The sequence below is a fragment of the Symphalangus syndactylus genome, chromosome 21 (genome assembly GCF_028878055.3).
Source record: "Symphalangus syndactylus isolate Jambi chromosome 21, NHGRI_mSymSyn1-v2.1_pri, whole genome shotgun sequence".
NCBI classification, from domain to species: domain Eukaryota; kingdom Metazoa; phylum Chordata; class Mammalia; order Primates; family Hylobatidae; genus Symphalangus; species Symphalangus syndactylus.
Window position 1 is genome coordinate 55,888,002 of NC_072443.2, and position 25,672 is coordinate 55,913,673.

Genomic DNA, 25,672 nt, shown 5'->3' on the forward strand with positions numbered 1-25,672 from the left:
TCCTCCTATTTTAGTCTTTTATCTATGTATTTTCAAGATGGAATGTTTCCAGAGAAGCTCTATGTGACATCGTTTGTAAAATGTTCTACTGTAGTTTGAAAAACATTATTTTGATATAGCTAGACATAGGACCAGTATTTCCTAGAAATGCACACTGGGCCGGGTGCGGTGGCCCACGCCTGTAATCCCAGCACTTTGGGAGGCCGGGGCAGGTCAATCACCTCAGGTCAGGAGTTCGAGACCAGCCTGGCCAACATGGTGAAATCCTGTCTCTACTAAAAATACAAAAATTGGGGGAAGGGATAGCATTAGGAGATATACCTAATGTTAAATGACGAGTTAATGGGAGCAGCACACCAACATGGCACATGTATACCTAGGCAACAAACCTGCACGTTGTGCACGTGTACCCTAAAACTTAAAGTATGATAAAAATACAAAAATTAGCTGGGCGTGGTGGTGTGTGCATGTAATCCCAGCTACTCGGGAGGCTGAGACAGGAGAACCTGGGAGGTGGAGGTTGCAGTGAGCCGAGATTACGCCTCTGCACTCCAGCCTGGGCGACAGAGCAAGACTCCATCTTAAAAAAAAGAAAAAGAAAAAGCACACAGGAGCCTGTATGTTTATTGGCAGGTCAGTATTATTCACATTCAATAATCATTCAAATCCAGTTATTTGGAATATTGTTCCCTTTATTCTAGGTAATGTAAAACAGCTGAGGAAAATGTGACTGGGAAAAGTTCAGTTTTAGTAGCTCTGAGTTTGCAAAAGCAAGGCATGCTGATTGTCTCTGTAAGATTACTGCAAGCCTAAAAACCAATCTTTCCCTACTTTTGTTTAGATTGTTTCCAAATTCCACTATTGGTGATAGTGGAGTCCCAGCACTACCTTCTTTGACTATGCGTCGTATGCGAGAGTCTGTTTCCAGGATGCCTGTTAGGTAATTTTTTACCTATAGCTTTTCTTTTAGAAAGTTATTGGGGGTGGTGGGGTTGGAAGCTTGAAGACAAAAAATAAGTTTCTTCGCATTCCCTTCTCTCTACGTGGAAACCCCTTGCTGTTTCTGTGGAACTTGATACTGGTGGTACAGCAAAATGTAGAAATTTCTCTTTATGGACCTGTAGGTCTTACATTCTGGAAAGTGACTTTGACTGTAGCTTCTTCTGTTATCGTAGTGTATTCCTTAATATGTCATTAACGTTTTAAAGAGCTTGAGATTCTGCTTTCCTCAGTATGTACTGAGTTCAACCTCGATGGAAGGGGTCCCAAAACTTAATACAGTGATTCGATAAAAATAAAACCCTTAACTTTGAAATGCATGTTGTGGCCGATGCATTTGCTAAAACCATGTATTTAAATAGACTAGTGTCTTTAAAAAACATTTAATTAGATTTTCAGCATAAATATTGTTTCTAATGTATCTCTGAGTTTGCATATAACTTATCTTTACTCTGTTTTCCAGCTTTATAATCAGTTTTGTTGAGTTCACGTATTGCTCAGTGTTACACACATGAATTTGAAACCTAAAGTAAAATCTACATCCAAAATATCTTACTTTAGGCCAGGCACGGTAGCTCACACCTGTAATCCCAGCACTTTGGGAGGCCGAGGCAGACGGACCACTTGAGGTCAGGAGTTCCAGACTAGCCTGGCCAACATGGTGAAAGCCCATCTCTACTAAAAATACAAAAAACTGGGTGGGTGTGGTGATATGCGCCTTTTGGCCCAGCTACTTGGGAGGCTGAAGTAGGAGAATCGTGAACGTGGTAGGCAGTGAACTGAGATGGCACCACTGCACTCCAGCCTGGGTGACAGAGCAAGACTGTCTCCAAAAAAAAAATTATGTATACACACACACACACACACACACACACACACACAATGTGTAATCAGATAATGTTTAATGTGAAACTACTATGGAAATATTAAAGGCAGCATATCTTAAGGAATTTGCATATGTCTGAATATATATTTCTGTATGGCTTTTATTTTTCTTGATAATTTGAGAAGCAAATCTGACCGAGAGTTTGTAGTTACCTCTGAAGATTAGAAGAAACCAGGCCTCTGAAGCCATAAACAGAGAATTATGTGGGAAGGCATTTTTTCAAGACAATAGAACAATTTCCCTTAGAAAAGTTTGCCTTTTATCCCTTTAATTCATACATGGGTGTTAGCTGAATCTGAACAAACCTCAGACTAATCTTTAGAGCAAATAATGAAAACGTTATACCTCTTAATGCATGTTCCCAGTTTGGTTGGTGGGAGGGTGGTGGTGGCTGGAAGAGGCCAGTGGTTAATTTCACATTTAGTTATTTCCATCTAAAAACTGAATTCCCATTTATTTACTTTGTTTGCTGGTTGTAGCAGGAAAGGACAAACAGAGGGTAAAATCCTGGCCTTTTTGCAGACGTGCTCAGCATGTCTACTCATCTGTTTAAATAAGTTCTCAAATTTAGTCTCTAAATTAAACTGGGCACGTTCCAACTAGCTTAATAGGTGGTAGTGTGGTTGTCAAATGTTAATCTATTCTTTCCCGGAGATGTTGTAAAAATTTGGAGTATTCGGATGGTGCTTTATTAAAAAAAGAAAACTTAACAATGCATTCTCCTTTTCATAGAATTCCCAATACATATATTATTTCCTGTTCCAAATTTTGTATGCAAAAGCACCTAGACTTAAGATAATTTTTAGATGTCACATATTTGAAAGAATCAAACATTTTGTCAAAGGTTGTACAGGTAGAGTTTGTCCTTAAGCATCTTACTTATCAACTAGGTACTTGAAAGACTTCACCAGTATGAAAGCCTAAGTGCCAATCATGGAATTTTCTTTCTCCTCCTTGCCTAGTTCTCAGCACAGATATTCTACACCTCACGCCTTCACCTTTAACACATCCAGTCCCTCATCTGAAGGTTCCCTCTCCCAGAGGCAGAGGTCGACGTCCACACCTAATGTCCACATGGTCAGCACCACCCTGCCTGTGGACAGCAGGATGATTGAGGTAATAGGGCCCCTTGGGGGTGATAATGTCAGTCAATTAATGGGGTGAGGTTGATATTTATTTCAGAGTTTTGGGTTTCAAATCTGATCAAGGAATGTTGCAACACTTTCTCAGGTCTCTGGACTTTTACAGTTTATTTTATATCCATAATATCTTCAGACTGGCTGAATAGTCTGGTTAGTATATCATTCAACTGGAGAACTAAAACTTCCTGAAAAAATGTTAACATTTGAACTCTTCCCATTATCATATTTGAATAGGCTATTAATGAACGAGTGTCTAAGATATTTAAAGAGGAGTTTAATTTTGGTGTGGGACAGAAAATAACAGTGATGGAGAACTACAGATTCTCTGGAAGACTTTTGTAATTTTATTTAGAAATAAAAGGGTGGAGTCCTAGGACTTTAATAAGCAGGTATTCAGGGAGATGTCAAAGTGCCCAAAGCTAGTGTTTTTGAACTGCTTTTTCTTTTCTTGGCTTTTTGGTTATGTCCTATTGGTTTAATTTGCTTTCTGCTTCATCTTTAATAACAACTGAATACACTTAAATACTTCCTTTGTTCTTTATTCTTCTTTGTTTCTCATTGCTTTGGACTAGAATAACAACCTGAATGCTTCTCCCAGGGCGTGGTCCAGACGATTTTGTTTGAGGGGAAGAGTAGGTATTTTTCTTCATGCCTTTGCTTTCTTGTAATTAACAGGATTGCTAAAACTGTCAGACAGCAGACTACCAAAAATGAAATAGTTGCTAAGTTAAATTTATATTTCTTGTCACTTGTTTCCATGTTTTTTCTTTTTTCTTTCTTTTTAAAATTTTTTTTGGCAGTAGAGTATATAGAAGTGAAAAAGAAGTTGTATATGGTATTGATGATAGGTGAAATGAATTTCTTAAGTTAGGCCAGGCATGACGGTGTATGCCTGTTGTCCCAGCTACTCCAGAGGCTAAGGCAGGATGATCACTGGAGCCCAGACGTTCTAGGCTGTAGGGAGCTACGATTGTGCCTGTGAATAGCCATTGCACTCCAACTGGAGCAACACAGTAAGAATCCACCTTAAAAACAAACAAAAAAATCTCAAGTTAGATTTTGAGGCCAGGGGCATTAAAAAGTTGTTTTTTTTTGTTTTGTTTTGTTTTTTTTAAATCAATTCCAACCAAAGACTAATGTTAGACTTACTTAGTTGGTGCTCACAGCATTGGTATTCTGTTTATATATTAGTAACCAAATGTGTTTTTGGTTGATAAGCCCTGGAATAAATATTCTTTATTGAAAGCTTATCAGAGATAACTGTGCTCTCTCTCATCATGTAGACACCTGCTGCCTTAGGCACAGTTTATCTCATTCAGACCTCAAATCACTTTCAACATAATTGTACTGCCACTATTGTGAGGAGGTCATGTATAAGCTATAAATTTTATTATTTTGACTTTATCGTTATGATTAGTCCTGATAATACAATAATATACCAGTTACTGCTACTTCTATTAAATGGTTTGTTCCTGTATGAACACTGTAATACTTACAGGGAACAGTAAGGTCAGAACTGGCTGGGCAGGAAGATCACTTGCGACCAGGTGTTCGAGACCTACCTGGGCTATATGTAGCAAACCCCACCCCTACAAAAAAAAATATAAAAATTAGCTAGGCTTGGTGGTGTGCACCTGCAGTCCTAGTTACTCAGGAGGCTCGGGCAGGAGGATTACTTGAGCCCAGGAATTTGAGGTTGTAATGAGCTGTGTATGATTGTGTCAAGTAAGAATTTTTGAGTTTTTATTATAAAAGAATTAGCACAATTGTTGTGCTATAAGTCAGCATTTTTAAAGTAGACTAATTGTTGCTTTATTTATTTAAATTATTTGTAGGTCTCAAATTATTCATAGTTCTCTTGAGTATTTAGATTCCAGGAACAATAGGAAAATTCTTTCTAGAATAAATTGATCCAACTATAGAAATTAGTACAGAATAAAATATGGGATATTTAATGGATACAGGGAAGAAAATTACCATAACATTAAGGAAAATATCCTACTACATAGGAATATAATTGTGGTTAATAAAAATAAATTGTGCTTTGCTTTAAAAACAAAGAACAGATTACTTTGATAATGAAGCTACAGCTGCAGATTTCTATTGAAATCCACATTATTTTTTGCTAGTGTTTTGCCCACCTGGCAGTTATCCTGCTGTACTTAAAAACACACAGATTCCTGGGCTTCCCACATTCCCCTCCAAAACATGCTAAGTCAATCCTGGGTCGGGGATTAGGGGTGGATCTTCATCCTTCTTTCCAGAGTCAGAATCACTCTCCAGGTAATTCTGAAGACTAGCTAGTTTTGGGAACCAGAACTAGGCTTTCTTGTTAAATTCCGAATTATGTTTTGGGAGCGGGGGAACAGCTTGGTTTGATTCTTTTTATCTAATTATATAATTAGATATATAATTTTATCATTTTATATAATTGAGTGGGAGCATTCCAGTAATAGTTGTGTGGAACAAGTATCTTGTCTATACTGTAGTTACACAAAGAGAATAGTAGGACTTCCCCCCAAAAAATGTCATTTTTGAGGATATGGGGGCCAAGTGGTTTTATATTATTCTATTATACTGTTCTATTCCAAGCGATGAATTTTAGATTGGGGTTTAGGTCTCATGGAGGCCTCTGTGATTTAAACTATTTTCCAAACAGTTTCTAATAAATTCTAAAGATAGCCTTTGCTTTCTCCCATGAGTAGAATGTAACCAATTTTCAAATTTGCCCATAAGGCAGTGTTTTGTGGTGAAAGAGCTGAGGGCTGAGATCCATGTATGATATTTCTGGTTCTATTTCTGCCACCTACTGGTTCTGCCAAGTGACCCTGCCAAGTCTCTCTACCTGTTCAGATGTGTTTTCTTATACGTAAAATGTAGGTTTTGAACTTGGATTTGTGGTCTTTCCAGCTTTCTGTGATTTTAGGCTTGGATAAAGTATGTAGGCTGCTTACCTTTTTCAAATACAACTTCTAGTCAATTTAGCCTAACTCCTCGTGGAGTAAGAGTGAGCTTCCCCCAGAATCCACCTCCCCACCCTGCCTTTTTAAAAAAAGTTTTGAGCCTCAGTGGAACAAGAATCCCAATCTTTGGAAGGGTCTCAGCTGAGAGTAACTTTGCTAGCTTCCCTTGAAAGAGTATGTTTGTTGTGTACATTGCTTTCTTTTGAGAAAAAGAATGTGGTTTTCATTATATATGAAAAACTAATACCAGGCTTGGCATGGTGGCTCATGCCTGTAATCCCAGCACTTTGGGAGGCCGAGGCGGGAGGATCACCTGAGGTCAGGAGTTCAAGACGAGCCTGGCCACCATGGCGAAGCCGTGTCTCTACTAAAAATGCAAAAATTAGCCGGGCGTGCTGGTGCACACCTGTAATCCCAGCTACTCGGGATACTGAGGCAGGAGAATCACTTGAACCTGGGAGGTGGAATATTAAATCCTTCTAATATGTAATGAAAAATCAGCCATGGAGGTACTGGCCACTGATATTTGCTGAATTTAATCAAGGAACGTTGATCAGAGTATGTTTAGGATTTCTGTGGTTTTTAGAGGTTTTATAATCTATTTTGTTCTTGCACATCCTCCTCCTCTCTTTTCCCTCCCCCACAGAAAATCTTTTGTGTGTAGGAGTTGACCAGCTTTCCTTTTCTGTTTCAGGATGCAATTCGAAGTCACAGCGAATCAGGTACTTTTTTCCATAGTCATTTAGCCAACAATAATGGGCTTTTTTTCTTTATGCGGTGTATCTTCTGTTGGCTTATCCTTGTGTGGATTCTGTTTGTCTTGTCTATTAAGCCTCACCTTCAGCCCTGTCCAGTAGCCCCAACAATCTGAGCCCAACAGGCTGGTCACAGCCGAAAACCCCCGTGCCGGCACAAAGAGAGCGGGCACCAGTATCCGGGACCCAGGAGAAAAACAAAATTGTGAGTATAGACAACAGTACCTCCTGCCAATTAAGGTTCAGTAAGAAAAACCTCGTTGGAAATTAGAATACTTTTAATTTGTTTTGGGAGAGGATTCTAATAAAATACATTTAATGAAGGAGATAATAAATGTCACTGTCATTTTTGGCACACTTGCATCAGACAATTTGCCGGTGCTATAACTAAAATGGTATTTCCCAAAAGACAAAAATTGGAAGTATGGTTAATATGTTTATCTTTAAAAGATATGGAAACAGATGACATGGGTTGATCCTTTCTTTGATGCCCTCATTATCAAAAGGTTATTACCATTGTATGGAGTATGATAATGATCTCTACTTGTTTCAGAGGCCTCGTGGACAGAGAGATTCAAGCTATTACTGGGAAATAGAAGCCAGTGAAGTGATGCTGTCCACTCGGATTGGGTCAGGCTCTTTTGGAACCGTTTATAAGGGTAAATGGCATGGTAAGCTTGGGGCCCTCCCTTTACTTAACTGCAGGGCTTTGGTGTGAAGTCAAATTTCAGCCCAGGGGACCAGGAGGAGGAGAGGACTGAGTGCTCCTGGGCTTACAGCAGTACTGTCCCTTAGATACTTGATTATACCTGAAGATTGAACTTAATTCTTTTTTTTTGAGACGGAGTCTCACTCTGTCACCCAGGCAGGAGTGCAGTGGCACGATCTCAGCTCACTGCAAGCTCTGCCTCCCAGGTTCACGCCATTTTCCTGCCTCAGCCTCTCCGAGTAGCTGGGACTATAGGCGCCCACCACCACGCCCGGCTAATTTTTTGTATTTTTAGTAGAGACGGGGTTTCACCATGGTCTTGATCTCCTGACCTCGTGATCCGCCTGCCTCAGCCTCCCAAAGTGCTGGGATTACAGGCGTGAGCCACCGCGCCCGGCCTGAACTTAATTCTTTTTAGACTAAGTTCTTTTTTTTTTTTTTTTTTTTTTTTTTGAGACGAAGTCTCGCTCTGTTGCCCAGGCTAGAGTGCAGTGGCGCAATCTCGGCTCACTGCAAGCTCCGCCTCCCGGGTTCACGCCATTCTCCTGCCTCAGCCTCTCCGAGTAGCTGGGACTACAGGCGCCCGCCACCACGCCCGGCTAATTTTTTGTATTTTTTTAGTAGGGACGGAGTTTCACCGTGGTCTTGATCTCCTGACCTCGTGATCCGCCCGCCTCGGCCTCCCAAAGTGCTGGGATTACAAGCGTGAGCCACCGCGCCCAGCCTAGACTAAGTTCTTATAAAGCTCCCAGGATAATTAGAAATTAGTGAATAAGACTTGCGCCCTATAATCAAATGTCAGGAGTACTTCTCCTTTAAACTGATTAAATACAGTCTGCACATGGGTCATGCTTGGAAGCTCCTTAAGTGAGCAAGAGTCTGCTGCTATGGAGGGAGCATGGGTTCTAGAAACTTTAAGCTGGAAAGGACCTTAGAGATTGAAATGGGGGCTGATTTGCCCATGGTCATGCAGTTAGGCATAGGAAAGCCGGAAATCTCCTGAAATAACTTCTTTTTGTCCTGCCCTAGGATTAGTTGTAGGTGTCCCTATCAAACAGGGAAGGCATAGACTTAATTCTTGAATCTATGTGGAATATTAGTGTTCTTATTTTAATGGAAACACTTTGTCACTTGGAAGAAAGGTACTATTTAACTTACGTAGTTACAGCTTGTGTATTTTGGCAACACTCAACATTTTGGCAACATACTTAGCATTTCTCTGTTAGGTTTTTAATGCCTCTGGCTTTAGGACTTTGGCAAATAATAGGTATTTCCTTGAAAATGCTGCATGTTCCCAAAAAGTCATCTCTTCTAAATTCAGATTACAATAAAGCAAAAATCAGAGTCCCTTGGTGCCTATACTTCTACTTTGGATGACACTGGAATTATCTTTAGAGATAAATGTGCAAAGATTGAAGAAGTTAAAAGCATCAAATGAATGGAGTATTAAAATTCAAGGTACTGAAAATATCAAACACCTCCAGTTTTGAGTACTTGGTGTTTTGTTTTGTTTTATTTTGTTTTGTTTTTTTTGAGATAGATTCTTGGTCTGTTGCCCAGGCTGGAGTACAGTGGCACAATCACAGCTCACTGCAGCCTCCAACTCTTGGGCTCAAACAATCCTCCTTCCTAAGCCTCCCAAGTAGCTGGGACCACAGGTGAATGCCCAGCTAATTTGTTTTACTTTTTGTAGAAACAAGGTCTCACTATGTTGCCCAGGCTGGTCTCCAACTCCTAGACTCAAGCAGTCCTCTTGGGTCTCTCAGAATGCTGGGATTACAGGCATGACCCACTGTGCCCGGCCTTACCATGTGCTCATTAATGCATGGTTTTTACCACGTGTAATTTACCGTGCTCATTAATGCATGGGTTTTCACCACTTGTAATTAATCATCTGACCAATTTCTAGTTCCTTAAGAGGATTGGCACCCGACTGAACATTTGTAAAGTACATGCAGAATGATTCCTTTTCCTTTGAAAATTGCATCTGGCTGGGCAGTGTGGCTCATGCCTGTAATCCCAGCACTTTGGGATCACTTGAGCCTAGGAGTTCAAGAACAGCTTGGGCAACATCGTGAAACCCCATCTCTACCAAAAATTAGGTAGATGTGACGGCACTCGCCTGTAGTCCCAGCTACTCGGAAGGCTGGGGCAGGAAGATTGCTTGAGCTCTGGAGGAGAATATTGTAGTGAGTTGAGTACAGTGAGTACATACTACTATACTCCAGCCTGGGTGAAAGGGCAAGACCGTCTCAGAAAAAAAAAAAAGAAAAGAAAATTGCATCTAGTATGTACTACTGGGCTGCCTCCTGGGTCCCAGAGAAATGATACTGTTGTAGAATATTTATTTATATGTATTTAGAGACAAGGTCTGGCTCTGTTGCCCAGGCTGGAGTAGTGGCACAATCTTGGCTTACTGCAGTCTCTGCCTCCTGGGCTCAAGCTAGCCATCCTCCTGCCTCAGCCTCCCAAGTAGCTGGGACTACAGGCACATGCCACTACACCTGGCTAATTTTTGTATTTTTTGTAGAGATGGGGTTTTGCCATGTTTCCCAGACTGGTCTCAAAATCATGAGCTCAAGCGATCCGTCTGCCTCGGCCTCCCAAAGTGCTGGGATTGCAGGTGTGAGCCACTGTGCTCAGCCAGTTGCAGAATATTTTAGATGGCATAAATATCTCCAGGATTCCTTAGGAAAGAAGAACACAAGCACTTTGTGGGACAGAGCACTTACTTGTGTCTGAGATAACAAGGCTGCTAGTAATTGTAGGAGGCAGAGCAATGGATATTGCATTTATTGCTTCTGTTAACATTTGATCATTTTTATATCACATTTTAAAAGCCCCAGCTAAAAGCCAGTGGATGAAGTTTAAGTTGTACCTAAGTTTAATTTTCCTCTGGTTGAGCACTTTTATTTGGGGATTCATAATTTTTCAAGGCATTAGTACGTGGTACTGCTTCTAAGCTTTGTCTTCTCTCAATAGGGTGAGCTTTCAAACTATGATAAAGATTATTTGTTACAGTGTTACTTCCATAAAGACTGCTATTAGAATGTAAATAACTTGTTTTTAAGATTCTAGGTTTTTTAGGCCGGGCGCGTTGGCTCACGCCTGTAATCCCAGCACTTTGGGAGGCCGAGGTGGGTGGATCATGAGGTCAAGAGATCGAGCCCATCCTGGCTAACACAGTGAAATCCCTTCTCTACTAAAAATACAAAAAATTAGCCGGGCGTGGGGGTGGGCGCCTGTAGTCCCAGCTACTCGGGAGGCTGAGGCAGGAGAATGGTGTGAACCCGGGGGGCAGAGCTTGCAGTGAGCCGAGATCGTGCCACTGCACTTCAGCCTGGGTGACACAGCGAGACTGTGTCTCAAAAAAAAAAAAAGATTCTAGGTTTTTTAAGTCAGAAACTCTTAAAAGTCAGAGGAGTGAGGAGCAGTGGACTTTTATGTCATGCTTTCAGAAAGCAAGCCCTGGTCTATGAATGAAGAAGAAAAATGAGTGGTCCAGGAAACATAATTTCTAGATTGTTTTGTGCAGTGCTTTTTTTCCCCCATATTCTGGTTCCTGTATACAGTATATCTGTTCAGTATCTTAAAAATTACAACTGTTTCCATGATTTTGATTGAAGATTTTTTTAACTCAGCCCACCCACTTGTAGAAGTAAAGCAGAAAGGGTCTCAAAGCAACTCAGAGGCCTGAGATGCACGATCTAAAACTCAACATATTTATTTAAAGCAGCATCTGTCAGGCCCAAAGCGCACAACCTCCTTTTGAGCATTAAATTTGGCATCAAGGCTGGGTGCGGTGGCTCATGCCTGTAATCCCAGCACTTTGGGAGGCCAAGGCAGGCAGATCATTTGAGGTCAGGAGTTCAAGACCAGCCTGACTGACATGGTAAAACCCTGTCTCTACTAAAAATATAAAAATTAGCCGGGTGTGATGGCGTGTGCCTGTAATCCCAGCTACTTAGGAGGCTAAGGCAGGGGAATTGCTTGAACCCAGGAGGCGAGGTTGCAATGAGCCCAGATCACGCCACTGCACTCCAGCCTGGGCGACAGAACGAGACTCCATCTCAAAAAAAAAAAAAAAAATTCTTTCTCTAGGCCACGTGTGGTGGTTCACACCTGTAATCCCTAGCACTTTGGGAGGCTGAGGTGGGAGGATCACTTTAGCCCAGGAGATCGAGACCAGCCTGGATAACATAGTGAGACCCTGTCTCTACAAAAAACACATTTAGCTGAACTTGGTGCTGTGTGTCTGTTGTCCCCGCTACTCGAGAAACTGAGGCAGGAGGATCACTTGAGCCTGGGAGATAGAGGCTGCAGTGAGCCATGATAACACCACTACACTCCAGCCTGGGCAACAGAACAAGACCCTGTGTCCAAAAAAAAAAAAAGAAACTTAAGGAGTTTATATTCTAGTGGAGGCAGTAAACAAGAAAAGTAGAATATATAGTGTGCTGTAATCGCTAAGGAGAAAAATGGAGGAAAGGAGATATGGAGTGGCAGTCCCAGTTCAAAGTTTTTGGTAGGTTGGTCAGGGAGGAATCTGCCAAGAAAGTGGCATTCGCATGGAGGGTGAGGGTGGTGCAGATATCTAGGGAAGCAGCAACATCAAGTGCAAAGTGGACCACTCACATGGCCTGTTCAGAGAACTCAAGGAGATCTTACGGCTTCATTTAGAGTGAGTGAGAGGTATACTAATAGGAGTGAGGTCCAGTGGTAGGGTGTTTTAGGGTCCTGTAAAGACTGTCATTTAGGTTAAATGGGATCTGGGATTGTATGAGACCTTTAGGAGGTTTGACAAGCCTTTGTTTGAAGATGAGTGTGATGAGAGAGCTCATTATCTATCTGAGAGCCCATTCTATCTCCAGGTAGTTCCTACTAGTAGAAAATAGTTTGATTGGGTGCAGTGGCCCACATCTATAACCCCAACACTTTAGGAGGCTGAGGTGGGAGAATCACTTGAAGTCAGGAGTTTGAGACCAGCCTGGGCAACACGAGTCCCTTGTCTCTACAAAAAATTTTAAAAATTAGCTGGGCGTGGTGGTGCACACCTGTATTGTAGTCCCAGTTACTTGGGAGGCTGAGGTGGGAGGATCCCTTGAGCCCAGGAGTTTGAGGCTGCAGTGAGCCGTGATGGTGCTGCTGTACTTCAGCCTCGGTGACAGAGCAAGAGCCAGAGTGGGGCGAGGGGAGGGCATGGAATAGTTCTTTATTAGAGTTGAAATCCGTTTTCCTATAATGTTTGCTCATTGATCCTAGTAGACTGAATGGATCCCTTTCATGGCAGTCCTTGGATTATTTATATGTAAATGAGAGGAATGCTGCAGTATAGAACATTGCTTCTGGATTTCATAAGAAATTGCAAATAATCTGTTACCATAACTGTGTTAACGAGAGCTGGCTGGCAGATGGATCCCTGCAAGTACCATGGGCACTGTCTTTGGTTGACCCTGTTTAGTCTTCGCATCAGTGACTTAATCAGAGGTGTGGTATGTATTTGCATAGTAGTGAGGATTTAGAAAAGTGAGAAGAGTTCATCTGGCCAGGATGATGGAAAAAAGAAAAGATCAACTTTTAACAGAGATAAGTCATATTCATTGTTCCAAAAAGTAGAACTGGAGGGGGAAGATGTGGCTTAATGATAACGTGTGTGGAAACTGCTAAGGAAGTTCAGCTGACTACAAGGTCAGAGTAAGTCACTGCGTGGGCTTTGGCTCTGAATTCTGAGGTTATATTACTGATTAGTGCCAGAACAGGTGACACTAGAGGGTGGGTTCAGTGACAACTAGAGCATGCCCAGAGGAGAGCTATAAGAAAGGGAATGGACTACAAAATTAGGTCCACGAAATAGGAAGGTCCTTAGAAGCAGTTCCCCCTGAGCGATCATCCAGCATCTCCCAAGCCACCTGCCTGAACCCCTAGCCCTGTCCTGTCCCATCCCATTAAAGACTCTGCCCTTTTCTGGGTCCTGGAGCCTGGGTCATAGCGTTGGCCGTTTTCCCAGCACTTCCACTCAGTTGACTGCCTCATTGGGTCAGTTTACCTTCACAGGATTTCTTGTCTTCATCCCTTCTTTCTAAGTCCCCACAGTCAACCATTCTGCTTGTGCCTTTCCTGGGCTATTGCAGCAGATTCCTCTCTAGCCTCCTTCTTTCTCTCCTACAGGTGTCCAAATCCTACCCTAGAGTTTACTAAACACAGCTCAGGTTTCTCTCATCCCCCTCACCTCACCTTTATTTCTGATGTGCCCAGTCTGAAACATTCTCTCTCCTATTTACTAAAATCCTTCCCTTGGTTTATATCCCATTTCCTTCAGAAAACCTTTCTGTATTCTCTTTGAAAAGAAATTTACTTAGGCACCTGTAATCCCAGCTACTTGGAAGGCTGAGAGGTGGGAAGATTGCTTGAGCCCAGGAGTTCGAGGCCAGCCTGGGCAACATAGTGAGGCCCCATCTCTAAAACAGAAAAAAAAAAAAAGGATTTACTCCCCCATCTTGGGGAACCCCTTCTGTTCCAGCACTCCTGTCTTGGCTCCACCTGTACCAGAATGGACACTTATGCAAATGATTGTTGTTCTCCTACTCAGGGCTGGTTATACACGTGTCCCATATGGTGTCCCATATGGATCCATTTTTCTAGATAGGAGGTAGCTCCAAACATAGTGTGGATCTCTCCCATCCAGTCAACAGCACCTTCACCGGCAGCCCATGGCAAACACATGTACAGGTTAACTGGATGAGAGACACTTTGGAGGCTGCTGTTAAAACATGGGGACTCGTTGAAACTTTAGATGATAAAACCAGAGATCACAGGGAGACAGTTTGGGCCTATCGTAGAACCATCTCTCTACCAATTTTCTTCCCAAAAATGAAATGAGGAGGGCTGGGTGGAGTGGCTCACGCTTGTAATCCCAGCACTCCAGGAGGCCGAGGCAGGCAGATCATTTGAGGTCAGGAATTTGGGACCAGCCTGGGCAACACGGTGAAACCCCGTCTCCACCCAAAAATACAAAAATTAGCTGGGCATGGTGGAGCGTGCCTGTAATCACAGCTACCCGGGAGGCTGAGGCAGGAGAATCGCTTGTGGAGGTTGCAGTGAGCCAAGATTGTGCCACTGCATTCCAGCCTAGGTGACAGAGTGAGACTCCATCTCAAAAAAAAAAAAAAAAGGAGGAAGGCTCCAACAGAGAGGCTCCAGAAACACTTTTGAAAGTGGCTTTTGGCCAGGCACGGTGGCTCACGCCTGTAATCCCAGCACTTTGGGAGGCCTCACAAGGTCAGGAGATCGAGACCATCCTGGCTAACACGGAGAAACCCTGTCTGTACTAAAAACACACACAAAAAATTAGCCGGATATGGTGGCGGGTGCCTGTAGTCTCAGCTACTCGGGAGGCTGAGGCAGGAGACTGGCGTGAACCTGGGAGGTGGAGCTTGCAGTGAGCCGGATCACGCCACTGCACTCCAGCCTGGATGACTGAGTGTCTCAAAAAAAAAAGAAAGTGGCTTTTAAATTTATAGCACTCCAAAGTGGAATGGATCCCTGGATGTGTCTAAAGTTAGATCAAGAGGCTGGTTTTACAGTGCTTGACAATCAGTTGTCAGTATTGTAGGTAGAATAGCAATTGGAGTCAGTCTGGGGTTTTTGATCCTGGCTGCAGCACTCTGTTTTTTGGCTGTATGACCTTGGGCAAGTGACTAAACTTCTCTGCTTGTTGTCTGTGAAGATAAATTATTTACGTCATAGGGCAGCTGTGAAGATTAAAAGAGATAAAAGTACACACAGTGCCAGGATTCAGTATTATTAGAATTACTTTTTAATGGTATTGAAGGCAGAGAAGCTTAATTTCAATATATATCTCTGAATTTTTACTAGGGACCATCTTAGGTCTCACTGAAATGTGGATTCAGAGTTCAGCCTCAATAGTTGCTAAATGGCCTGCTTCCTTACACCAGCATCCAGCCCCAGTCATTCTGTATTTGCCAGGCCATTCATATCTATGCACTGATTTCATCCCCACAGGACAAGGTTTTGACCTGTCACACATGACCTCACCTCTGTGGCTTGCCAGGGTTGGTGTGAATAGTTTAACCAAGCCTATTGAAGACCTAACTGTAGCGATAGCAGTTAACCTATGTAACTTTTTTGAGTCATTTGAATTATGTAGAAATTGGACCTGTAATCCCAGCACTCTGGGAGGCCAAGGTGGGAGGATTGCTTAAGCCCAGGAGGTCAAGGCTGCAGTGTGCCACTGCACTCTAGCCTAGGCAACAGAGTGAGACCCTGTCTCAAAAAAAAAAAAAAAAAAATTGGAAATTTGTTGTATCTGTGTAGGTATGTGATTCTTTGGATAAATGATTCACTGTATCTTCCTCAAAACTAGATTATTTGAAAGACTAAGATCATTCAACTGATTGCACTGACTGCCAACTAATTTTGCAGGAGATGTTGCAGTAAAGATCCTAAAGGTTGTTGACCCAACCCCAGAGCAATTCCAGGCCTTCAGGAATGAGGTGGCTGTTCTGCGGTGAGTAGAAAGCTGGCGGTCCAGTCCCTCTGGAGTGCTGGAGTGGGGAGTACAAGGACTGCAGAGTTAGTGGACTGTGCCGCGGGTTGGAGCGGGCAGGCAGTTGGGACTCACTGTGGAGTTCCTGTGGTTGGATGCTCCTCCCTTGAGAGCGAAGGGATGTTTCCTTTAGTTTATGTGGTTGTCAAGCCTTTCGAAGAGCCCCTTTTTAGGAGAATACCCTCCTCTGGGCACAGTAAACTCAATAGCCCAATTTCTATCTCTGGGTTTTGGTTTGAGGTGGGCAGAAATAGGCCCTATTTTTACCTTTATTTCCCAGAACCCTCTTTATAGCTAGCTGAGTTGCCTTATTTTAGACTTCAGAACAGTCAGCTTTCAAATCTTTCAGTCACTATTTAGACTTGTAGGAAGAAGTCATATAATGGAGACTTCTACAGAGGAGTCCTTGTGACCTCCACAGGGAGGGTCATGGAGTGTACATTGATGAAAGAGAATGTCCTCTCTGTAAGCAAGGCCGGCAGTGAACTGATGGCCCAGTGAACTATTGGTGGGCTTCTGTTTGCTCAGAATGCCACCCGGGTTATCAGCCATGCCATGTGTTTGTTTTTGGGACTGGGGGTGGTGTTGGAACTGGGGGTGGTGTCGAGAGCACAGAACCCAGTGTCCATGGGGAAGCACAGTAGACCTCCCTGAGCACTTTCCTCCTCCCTCTCCTCTCTTCCCCTCCCCAGCAAAACACGGCATGTGAACATTCTGCTTTTCATGGGGTACATGACAAAGGACAACCTGGCAATTGTGACCCAGTGGTGTGAGGGCAGCAGCCTCTACAAACACCTGCACGTCCAGGAGACCAAGTTTCAGATGTTCCAGCTAATTGACATTGCCCGGCAGACGGCTCAGGGAATGGAGTGAGTAGATGGTCTGATGCCTCTCTGGGACCAAGGCATCAAATTTGTCCCTAAATTGGAACCAGGATGAGGAAAAGCCTTCTAGTCCATTAAGCGATTCTGTGATATCTTTGCACAAGCCTCTGGCCTGGGCTGGAGGGGCCAATTATCAGGAATGAGTTGTTCAGGTTCCAGCTGGGTGGGGTGGCTCACACCTGTAATCCCAGCACTTTGGGAGGCCAAGGCCAGTGGATCACTTGAGGCCAGTAGTTAGAGACCAGCCTTGCCAATATGGCAAAACCCTGTTTCTACTAAAAATACAAGAATTAACCAGGCCTGGTGGCACATGCCTATAATCCCAGCTACTCAGGAGGCCAGGACAGGAGAATCGCTTGAACATGGAAGGCAGAAGTTGTGGTGAGCTAAGATCACGTTACTACACTCCAGCCTGGGCTGCAGAGCAAGAGACTCTCTCTCTCAAAAAAAAAAAAAAGAGAAGTTCAGGTTCCTCCTTGGGACTGAACTTCCCCCTTGGGGCTCAGATTCGGGCTCTGCCTGCTACCCTGGCTTTATCAGAAACCTGAGAACATAGTGGGGTGCATGTACCTTCTGCTTGGACAGCTGTGGCAATGCCCTCTGCTCAGCTGTCTGAGGCATGGCTGTCCCACATGAGGGTTTAAGCAGATGTCATTTTGGGGATAATTTTTTTTTTTTTTTTTTTTTAATTAAAAACTTTTTCCTGACCAGGCACGGTGGCTCATGCCTGTAATCCCAGCACTTTGGGAGGCTGAGGCGGGTGGATCACGAGGTCAGGAGTTCGAGACCAGCCTGGCCAATATGGTGAAATCCCATCTCTACTAAAAATACAAAAATTAGCTGGTTGTGGTGGCATGCACTTGTAATCTCAGCTACTCGGGAGGCTGAGGCAGAAGAATCACTTCAACCTGGGAAGCGGAGGTTGCAGTGAGTGGAGATCACGCCATTGCACTCCAGCCTGGGCAACAGAGCCAGACTCCATCTGGAAAAACAAAAACAAAAACACTTTTTCCCTTAGAGACACAGGTTCTCACTCTGTCACCTATGCTAGAGTGCAGTGGCGCGATCATAGCTCACTGCATCCTTGAACTCCTGGGCTCCAGCTATCCTCTTGGCTCAGTCTCATAGGTTGCTGGGACTGCAGGCACATGCTACCGTGCCCAGCTAATTTTCGTGTATTTTGTAGAGTTGGAGGTCTCACTATGTTGCCCAGGCTGGTCTCAAACTGGCCTCAAGTGATCCTCTCACCTTTCCTGGCTAGCCCAGGGTAGTGCTTCTCAAACCTTTCCTCTGAAGTAGAGGAACTCCTCGTACCCCTAGACATCTGGGAGTTATTAAGCTATAGCTGTGCTTGCAAGTCCTACATAAATTCTCATACTGTCTTTAAAATTCATATGGAAGTTGCCTTCTGTGTATTTTAAGAAATGGAATGACTTTTCAGAAAAATTGAGATATAATTCATGTATCATAAAATTCCCCCTTTTAAAAAGTACACCTACCTCAGTGTTTTTCTGGTATTGAGTTGTGCAGCCATCACCACTATCTAATTTTAGAACATTTTCATTATCCCGGAAAGAAACATATGCCCATTGTATTAGTCTGTTTGGTTTGCTCTAAAGGAAGACCTAAGGGTGGGTAATTTATAAAGAAAAGAGGTTTATTTGACTCGGGGTTCTGCAGACTGTACAAAAAGCATGACACCAGCATCTGTGTCTGGTGGGGCCCTCAGGAAGCTTTTACTCATGGCAGAAGGCAAGGGGAGCCACATGTGACGTGGTGAGAGAAAGGAGCAAGAGATAGAGCGTGGAGGGAAGTCCCAGACTCTTGGGTACAGGTTTCATGTGAACTAATAGTGTGTGAACTCACTCGTTACTGCAGGGAGGGCACCAAGCCATTCGTGAGGAATCCATCCCCATGACCCAAACACCTGCCACTTAGGTCCCACCTCCAACACTGGGGATCACATTTCAACTTGAGATTTGGAGTGGACAGATACCCAAATGATATACCCATTAGCGGTCACCCAATACCTCCCACCCACTTGCAGTCTACTTTCTGTTTCTATGGATTTTGCCTACTTTATAGTTTAATATAAACGGAGTCATGTGAGATATAATATAGTCAGGTAACATATAATGATGTTTCGGTCAAAGACCACATATAGGAAGGTGGTCCCACAAGATTATAATACTGTATTTTTACTGTGCCTTTTCTATGTTTAGAGACACAAATACTCACCTTGTTACAACCAGCTATAGTATTCAGTACACTGAGGGCCATACAGCTTTGTAGCCTAAGTGCAACAAGCTATATACCATTTAGCCAGGGTGTGTAGAAGGCTGTACCATCTTGGTTTGTGTGAGTACACTTTATGACGTGTGCGTGAAGACAAGTTGGCTAACACATTTCTCAGAAGGTATCCCTGCTGTTAAGTGATGCTTGGCTGTATATAATACATAAGATATGGTATTGTATGCCTGGGCTGTTAGACCTAGCATAATATTTTCAAGGTTAATCCAGGTTGTGTAGCATGTGTCACTACTTCATTCCTTTCTGTGTCTGAGTAACATTCCATTGTATGGATATGCCACATTATTCATTCATCATTTATGGCCATTGGGTTATCAGAATTACTTTAGAGTAAAACTGATGCTTGAAGAAGTGTCAGCAATGGTCAGGTGCCAGGGGCCCATGACTGTAATCCAAGCATTTTGGAGGCCAACGTGGGAGGATCACATGAGCCCAGGAGTCAAGACCAGCTTGGGCAACACTGCAAGATCCTGTATCTACCCCCCCCCCCAAAAAAAGGGCAGCCTGGTGGCACATGCCTGTGGTCCCAGCTACTGGGAGGTGGGAGGATCACTTGAGCCCAGGAGGTTAAGGCTGCAGTAAGCTATGACTGCACCACTGCACTCCAGTCTCCAAAAAAAAAAAAAGTGTAAGCATGTTTATGCTGTGGCCTCACCTTCAGGTAAGCAGTGATGTGAACCAGGCTGAACAGCACAGGGTCTATCCCTGTGTGTAACACTCCTTGGAGCCAGGCCTTCAGTGGCTTTACTTCTTAGCTGTAGTTTAAAACTGCTTTCTACCCATGCCCCTCAAACTTATTTTTAATAATTTCTTTTCCCTTCACAGCTATTTGCATGCAAAGAACATCATCCACAGAGACATGAAATCCAACAGTATCCTTTGGTTGTTGAGTTCATTTGACTGCTCAGTTCTAAATTTAGGGAAACAGAAGGGAGCCTTTCTATCACAAGTGGCTCTCAGTGCCAGGGGGTATCTTTTTAAGGAAAGAGGCAGAGGACAGGAAAACAGAACCTAAGTCAGAAAATTAGTAGGCTTGGCCTGCCCCTCAGCAGCTTATGCCTCACCTGGACTGATGAGAGCGATGTTTAGGTTAGGTTCCTTTCTGAGTTTATCTCAGCAAAAGTGATTTGGAGAGATTTCCATAAGCTTGAAATAGGCGTAATTTTATCACACTATTGGTAAATTTAACCTGAGGGGATTGGGCTTTTGTCTTATGTTTATTTCTAGTTTGTGGCCAGTGTGTGTATGTCTATCTGCTTGTTATGTGGATAGCAAATAGCTACAAGCCAGATGTTGAAAGGTTTCCAAAATCACTATTTAAGATGGTCTTTCTTGACCGGGCGTGGTGGCTCACACCTGTAATCCCAGCACTTTGGGAGGCTGAGGCAGGTGGATCACTTGAGGCTAGGAGTTTGAGACCAGCCTGGCCAATATGGCGAAACCCCGTCTCTAAATTTAAAAATTAGCTGGGTGTGGTGGCACGTACCTATAATCCCAGCTACTCAGGAGGCTGAGGCATGAGAATTGCTTGAACCTGGGAGGCAGAGGTTGCAGTGAGCTGAGATTACACCACTGCACTCTAGCCTTGGGGACAGAGCAAGGCTCTGTCTCAAAAAAAAAAAATAAATGGTCTTTCTCAAAGGTACGTAAGTGGGTTTCTCAGAAGTCACTGTTAGAAGAGGAGAGGGGTTGTTTTTATAGAACAGTAAATGAAGAAAGGTATTTTTAATGCTGTAAGGCATGAAATTTAACAATTTTGAATCTGCCACCCTCCACCAGCCTTTCCTTGTGAAAGAAAGATGGCATTACAACCCACACTTTGCCTGTTGAGCAGTGAGAGGCATGATAGTTGTGTTGGATTATGGGACATGGCCTATTTTAGGTACATGTCTGAACACTTTTCATTGGTGGGGTCTTTAGCAGCCAAACATAATACCATGAAAGCGGACACCACAGATTTAAGGAGGTGTGAATTCCTGGGCACCAGCAGATAACAAGTTACTTTGTGTGTGTTTTGTTTTTTAATTTTTTGTTCTCTTTTATTTTTTTTTTCCTCACAAGTTAGACTTAAACTGTATGACTTCTTTACCCAGAAGCGAGCTGACTTTGGTTCTCATTTTGAAGTCACTGAGTGGTACCGATTCTAGTGAGGCATTTCTTATTACATCGAACACTCAGTAAGGGATTTGCTATTTTGTTAACCACTCAAGTTTCAAATGGTGATTTGAGAGCGGAATACAGGCAGAAATGACTAAGTTGTCAGGCCATCCTTGGTCCTCTGGGGAGCACTGGAGTGTGGCCTCTGCTCATCCTGTTAGGGTTTCAAGCACCTGTATTATGTGGAAAGGTCACAACGCCAGGGACCCAGCACCTAGATGTGCAAATGGGGAGAAGCAGGGAAGAAACGCTGGCTTGCTTTTGGCTAGGGTCAAATAATCTGGCACATTGACCAATCCCTGCCTGTCTTTTGGAAGAAGGGGCATTTCAAAAGCACTTTAAAGAACTTCAGAAACCTTAGGAAGTTCAGTGCAGAGAGGCTGTGACAGAGGTAAGGCAGAGAGATTACCGTGTTATAAAGAACTTTGGGATGTTTTTCAAAATTAACCTGACCATTCTTTTGAAACCAGGGTCCTTAACAAGCATTGAGATATATTTCTCCATGAAGGCTTAACAGTGAAAATTGGAGATTTTGGTTTGGCAACAGTAAAGTCACGCTGGAGTGGTTCTCAGCAGGTTGAACAACCTACTGGCTCTGTCCTGTGGATGGTGAGAACTGGGCTCCCACCAGCAGTCTCTGGTACAGGGCAAAAGGAATGCCCTGGAGATTTATGTGCAAACTTAAAGCATTTCTGTACATTTCCCTGAAATCCACATGACCCCTAGTGACAGCCAGCCTCAGGGCAATTGTAGATTTTCTTGAGGAAGCTGTTGATCAGAACCACTGTGAAGCTTAGTGTGGAGAGGAGTTAATAAGCTGGGTGATAGAAATGCTGGGTCTTGGTCCTTTAAAGACAAGGATTCCTGAGCTGTTTTAACCAGTGCCTGAGTTGGAGTCCTTTGGGGGAAAAGCTATGTGGGGACTGAAGAATGGACTCATTCATAACTAATGAAAGGGACAGCCTGGCCCCTAGATGTCTGTGAGGCTGGTCATATGGTGATAAATGCACTTTTGTCATATGGTGATACATGTAGGCCCCAGAGGTGATCCGAATGCAGGATAACAACCCATTCAGTTTCCAGTCGGATGTCTACTCCTATGGCATCGTATTGTATGAGCTGATGACAGGGGAGCTTCCTTATTCTCACATCAACAACCGAGATCAGGTGAGTCTGTGCTGGTGCTAAAGGACCTAACTCGTGGGAGCCCCTGGGCCTCCTGCCAGCCTAAGCAGCTGGAGGGTTAGGACTTGTTATTATCTGTTGTTCATTTACCCCCCATTAGCTCAGCTGTTTTCTTTCCCTTAGATCATCTTCATGGTGGGCCGAGGATATGCCTCCCCAGATCTTAGTAAGCTATATAAGAACTGCCCCAAAGCAATGAAGAGGCTGGTAGCTGACTGTGTGAAGAAAGTAAAGGAAGAGAGGCCTCTTTTTCCCCAGGTAAGGCTCAGGGCTGCTAGAACGTGATTAAAGCATGGGTTGGTTCTTAAAGATGGCAATATAAGGTGGGAGTATTTTGTTTTATAGGGAGGGGACCCAGGTCCTCTACAAGATGGTGGGGGCAGGTTGCATCCTGTGTCTTTGAGACACGGCTAATGAAAGCATTCTTGGGCTTTGTTTCAGATCCTGTCTTCCATTGAGCTGCTCCAACACTCTCTACCGAAGATCAACCGGAGTGCTTCCGAGCCATCCTTGCATCGGGCAGCCCACACTGAGGATATCAACGCTTGCACGCTGACCACGTCCCCGAGGCTGCCTGTCTTCTAGTTGACTTTGCACCTGCCTTCAGGCTGCCAGGGGAGGAGGAGAAGCCAGCAGGCACCACTTTTCTGCTCCCTTTCTCCAGAGGCAGAACACATGTTTTCAGAGAAGCTGCTGCTAAGGACCTTCTAGACTGCTCACAGGGCCTTAACTTCATGTTGCCTTCTTTTCTATCCCTTTGGGCCCTGGGAGAAGGAAGCCATTTGCAGTGCTGGTGCGTCCTGCTCTCTCCCCACGTTCCCCATGCTCAAGGCCCAGCCTTCTGTAGATGTGCAAGTGGATGTTGATGGTAGTACAAAAAGCAGGGGCCCAGCCCAGCTGTTGGCTACATGAGTATTTAGCGGAAGTAAGGTAGCAGGCAGTCCAGCCCTGATGTGGAGACACATGGGATTTTGGAAATCAACTTCTGGAGGAATGCATGTCACAGGCGGGACTTTCTTCAGAGAGTGGTGCAGCGCCAGACATTTTGCACATACGGCACCAAACAGCCCAGGACTGCCGAGACTCTGGCCGCCCGAAGGAGCCTGCTTTGGTACTATGGAACTTTTCTTAGGGGACACGTCCTCCTTTCACAGCTTCTAACGTGTCCAGTGCATTGGGATGGTTTTCCAGGCAAGGCACTCGGCCAGTCCGCATCTCAGCCCTCTCAGGGAGCAGTCTTCCATCATGCTGAATTTTGTCTTCCAGGAGCTGCCCCTATGGGGCGGGGCCGCAGGGCCAGCCTTGTTTCTCTAACAAAACAAACAAACAGCCTTGTTTCTCTAGTCACATCATGTGTATACAAGGAAGCCAGGAATACAGGTTTTCTTGATGATTTGGGTTTTAATTTTGTTTTTATTGCACCTGACAAAATACAGTTATCTGATGGTCCCTCAATTATGTTATTATTTTAATAAAATAAATTAAATTTAGGTGTAATGGCTGTTACCTCCTTTTAAAGTAAAGTAATTCTGAGCCCACAACTTGAATGCCCCATTTGTTCACCCTCTTCAGGAGCAGAATTCAAGAACAGGAAATGTACCCAGAGCCTAGGCTGGGAATGAATTTGTAATTTAACCTTTGTACTCTTTGTAACCCTCTACTGAAGAGTTAAGTATAAAAACAAAGCAGAAAGTACGCTAAACTCAGGTAATACCTTAAGTAATACTTTTTATAAACTATTATTTGGTAGCTACAGCTTTTTAAAAAAAAACACAAAAAGATAAATTCCAGCTTGGAACAAGCTAGTGCTGGTTCACAAGGTTGTGCTCACCCTTCAATTAAAATCAAAATGACTACAAGACTTGCCATCAGCTCTCTTCAGGACCATTGCTGGGTCAGAATCAGAAACGTTGGGTGCCATGAAATTTTTACAAAATTTCAAATCAAAGCCAGGCTTTGCAGATAATCGCTTGAGTACGAACCACACATGTAAGTGCACGTATATTTGAGTTCTCAATACAATTACCCTGATTGATAGGCATGAACCCACAGGTGAGAGCAGAGGCTTGGTTCCCCTAAAGGGCCCCGGCTGGAGGCCCCAACACCAACCAGACAGGAGGGCCAGACTGCTACCCAGTACTGTACCTCCTGCTCCTTCAAGAGCCTCCCTAAGGGAGAAAAAGATTTATACTTCCACTTTGTTTGCTGCACATGTGGCAACAAGATTGCTACCCTGATTTGGGACACTTGAGAGAACTTGAAAAAAATGACCATCCTTAAAGCCCTAGAAAAAAGTTGTATGTTAACAGCTATGCTGCACTCACTTTGCATTGTGTGTTCTTGAAAGCTCTGTATAAATCAAAATTTTGACCACACACTAAATACACTAGAGAAATACACTATAGAGGAATCCTTTTATAGGGCTGAAGAATCCTTTGGTAAGAAAAATATGCTGCAAGTAACTTGCAGCTGCAAGTTACTATTTCTGGGGAAGAAAAGATCAAAGATAAGAGCCAGGTTTGTTTTTTAAAGCAATCAATCCCAACAAACAGTCTGGGTGTTAGTTGTTACCCCGAGGGGCTTGAGGTGTAACTATATCAGCTATAAAAATAGCAATTCCATACACTTAATTAGGTTACTTTATATCCTTCACTCTTCCCCATGGCTGTAATAATGGAGAGTGAATAAGATTAAGGCTAAGCCCAACTCCCCTCAAATCCAAGCCATACGGCACCTTGGCTGCAGTACAGGGAAGCTCCGCACACCCTGGCTTGGGAAAGTTTCGGCCGATGGAGCCCAAGATGCAGGGCAACCATCTGCTCTTTAGGGTTCTGATGACTCCACTCCAGAAAGGTGCATGAAGAGGTCCCCGAGCTCTGTCATGTCGACATCTTCATTGTTGGGGACATGCCGGCTTTCTCGGTTCTCGATGAAATCCCAGAGCCGCACTGAATTAAAGAACTGCAAAAACAGCCAGTGGACATGCCTGGTGACTGCTAAGAGGAACAGGAAGGCTGCGTTCCTTGATCTTTCTTTTGCCTACCCCATTTCTCTGCCAGGAACAGTACCTGGAAATGCCCACAACTGCTAAGTGTCCCCAACTAGAGATGGCTAAA

At 43.7% G+C, this 25,672-nt stretch overlaps 2 protein-coding genes across 10 annotated transcripts in view; one reads left to right on the top strand and one right to left on the bottom strand.

Moving 5' to 3' along the window:
* Positions 1-24,053, top strand: part of RAF1 (Raf-1 proto-oncogene, serine/threonine kinase) — an 82,002-nt gene extending 57,949 nt beyond the window's left edge. For 3 of the 8 annotated variants that reach the window (XM_055259400.2, XM_055259403.2, XM_063630327.1), the window contains 12 exons: positions 842-940; positions 2,848-3,001; positions 6,685-6,712; positions 6,823-6,950; positions 7,299-7,416; positions 15,897-15,981; positions 16,713-16,889; positions 20,040-20,086; positions 21,862-21,980; positions 22,407-22,538; positions 22,680-22,814; positions 22,998-24,053. In XM_055259400.2, coding sequence (XP_055115375.1) covers positions 842-940; positions 2,848-3,001; positions 6,685-6,712; positions 6,823-6,950; positions 7,299-7,416; positions 15,897-15,981; positions 16,713-16,889; positions 20,040-20,086; positions 21,862-21,980; positions 22,407-22,538; positions 22,680-22,814; positions 22,998-23,141 — 1,366 coding nt within the window. In that variant the 3' untranslated portion in view covers positions 23,142-24,053. Of the gene's footprint in view, positions 1-841; positions 941-2,847; positions 3,002-3,599; positions 3,660-6,684; positions 6,713-6,822; positions 6,951-7,298; positions 7,417-15,896; positions 15,982-16,712; positions 16,890-20,039; positions 20,087-21,861; positions 21,981-22,406; positions 22,539-22,679; positions 22,815-22,997 lie in introns of all 8 variants that reach the window. The other 5 variants (XM_055259401.2, XM_055259404.2, XM_063630328.1 and 2 more) reach the window with 2 other exon arrangements.
* The window catches only part of MKRN2 (makorin ring finger protein 2), a 29,867-nt gene continuing 28,132 nt past the window's right edge, over positions 23,938-25,672 (bottom strand). For both annotated transcript variants that reach the window (XM_055259429.2, XM_063630344.1), the window contains one exon: positions 23,938-25,517. In XM_055259429.2, the coding sequence (XP_055115404.1) occupies positions 25,380-25,517 (138 nt within the window). In that variant the 3' untranslated portion in view covers positions 23,938-25,379. The remainder of the gene's footprint in view (positions 25,518-25,672) is intronic.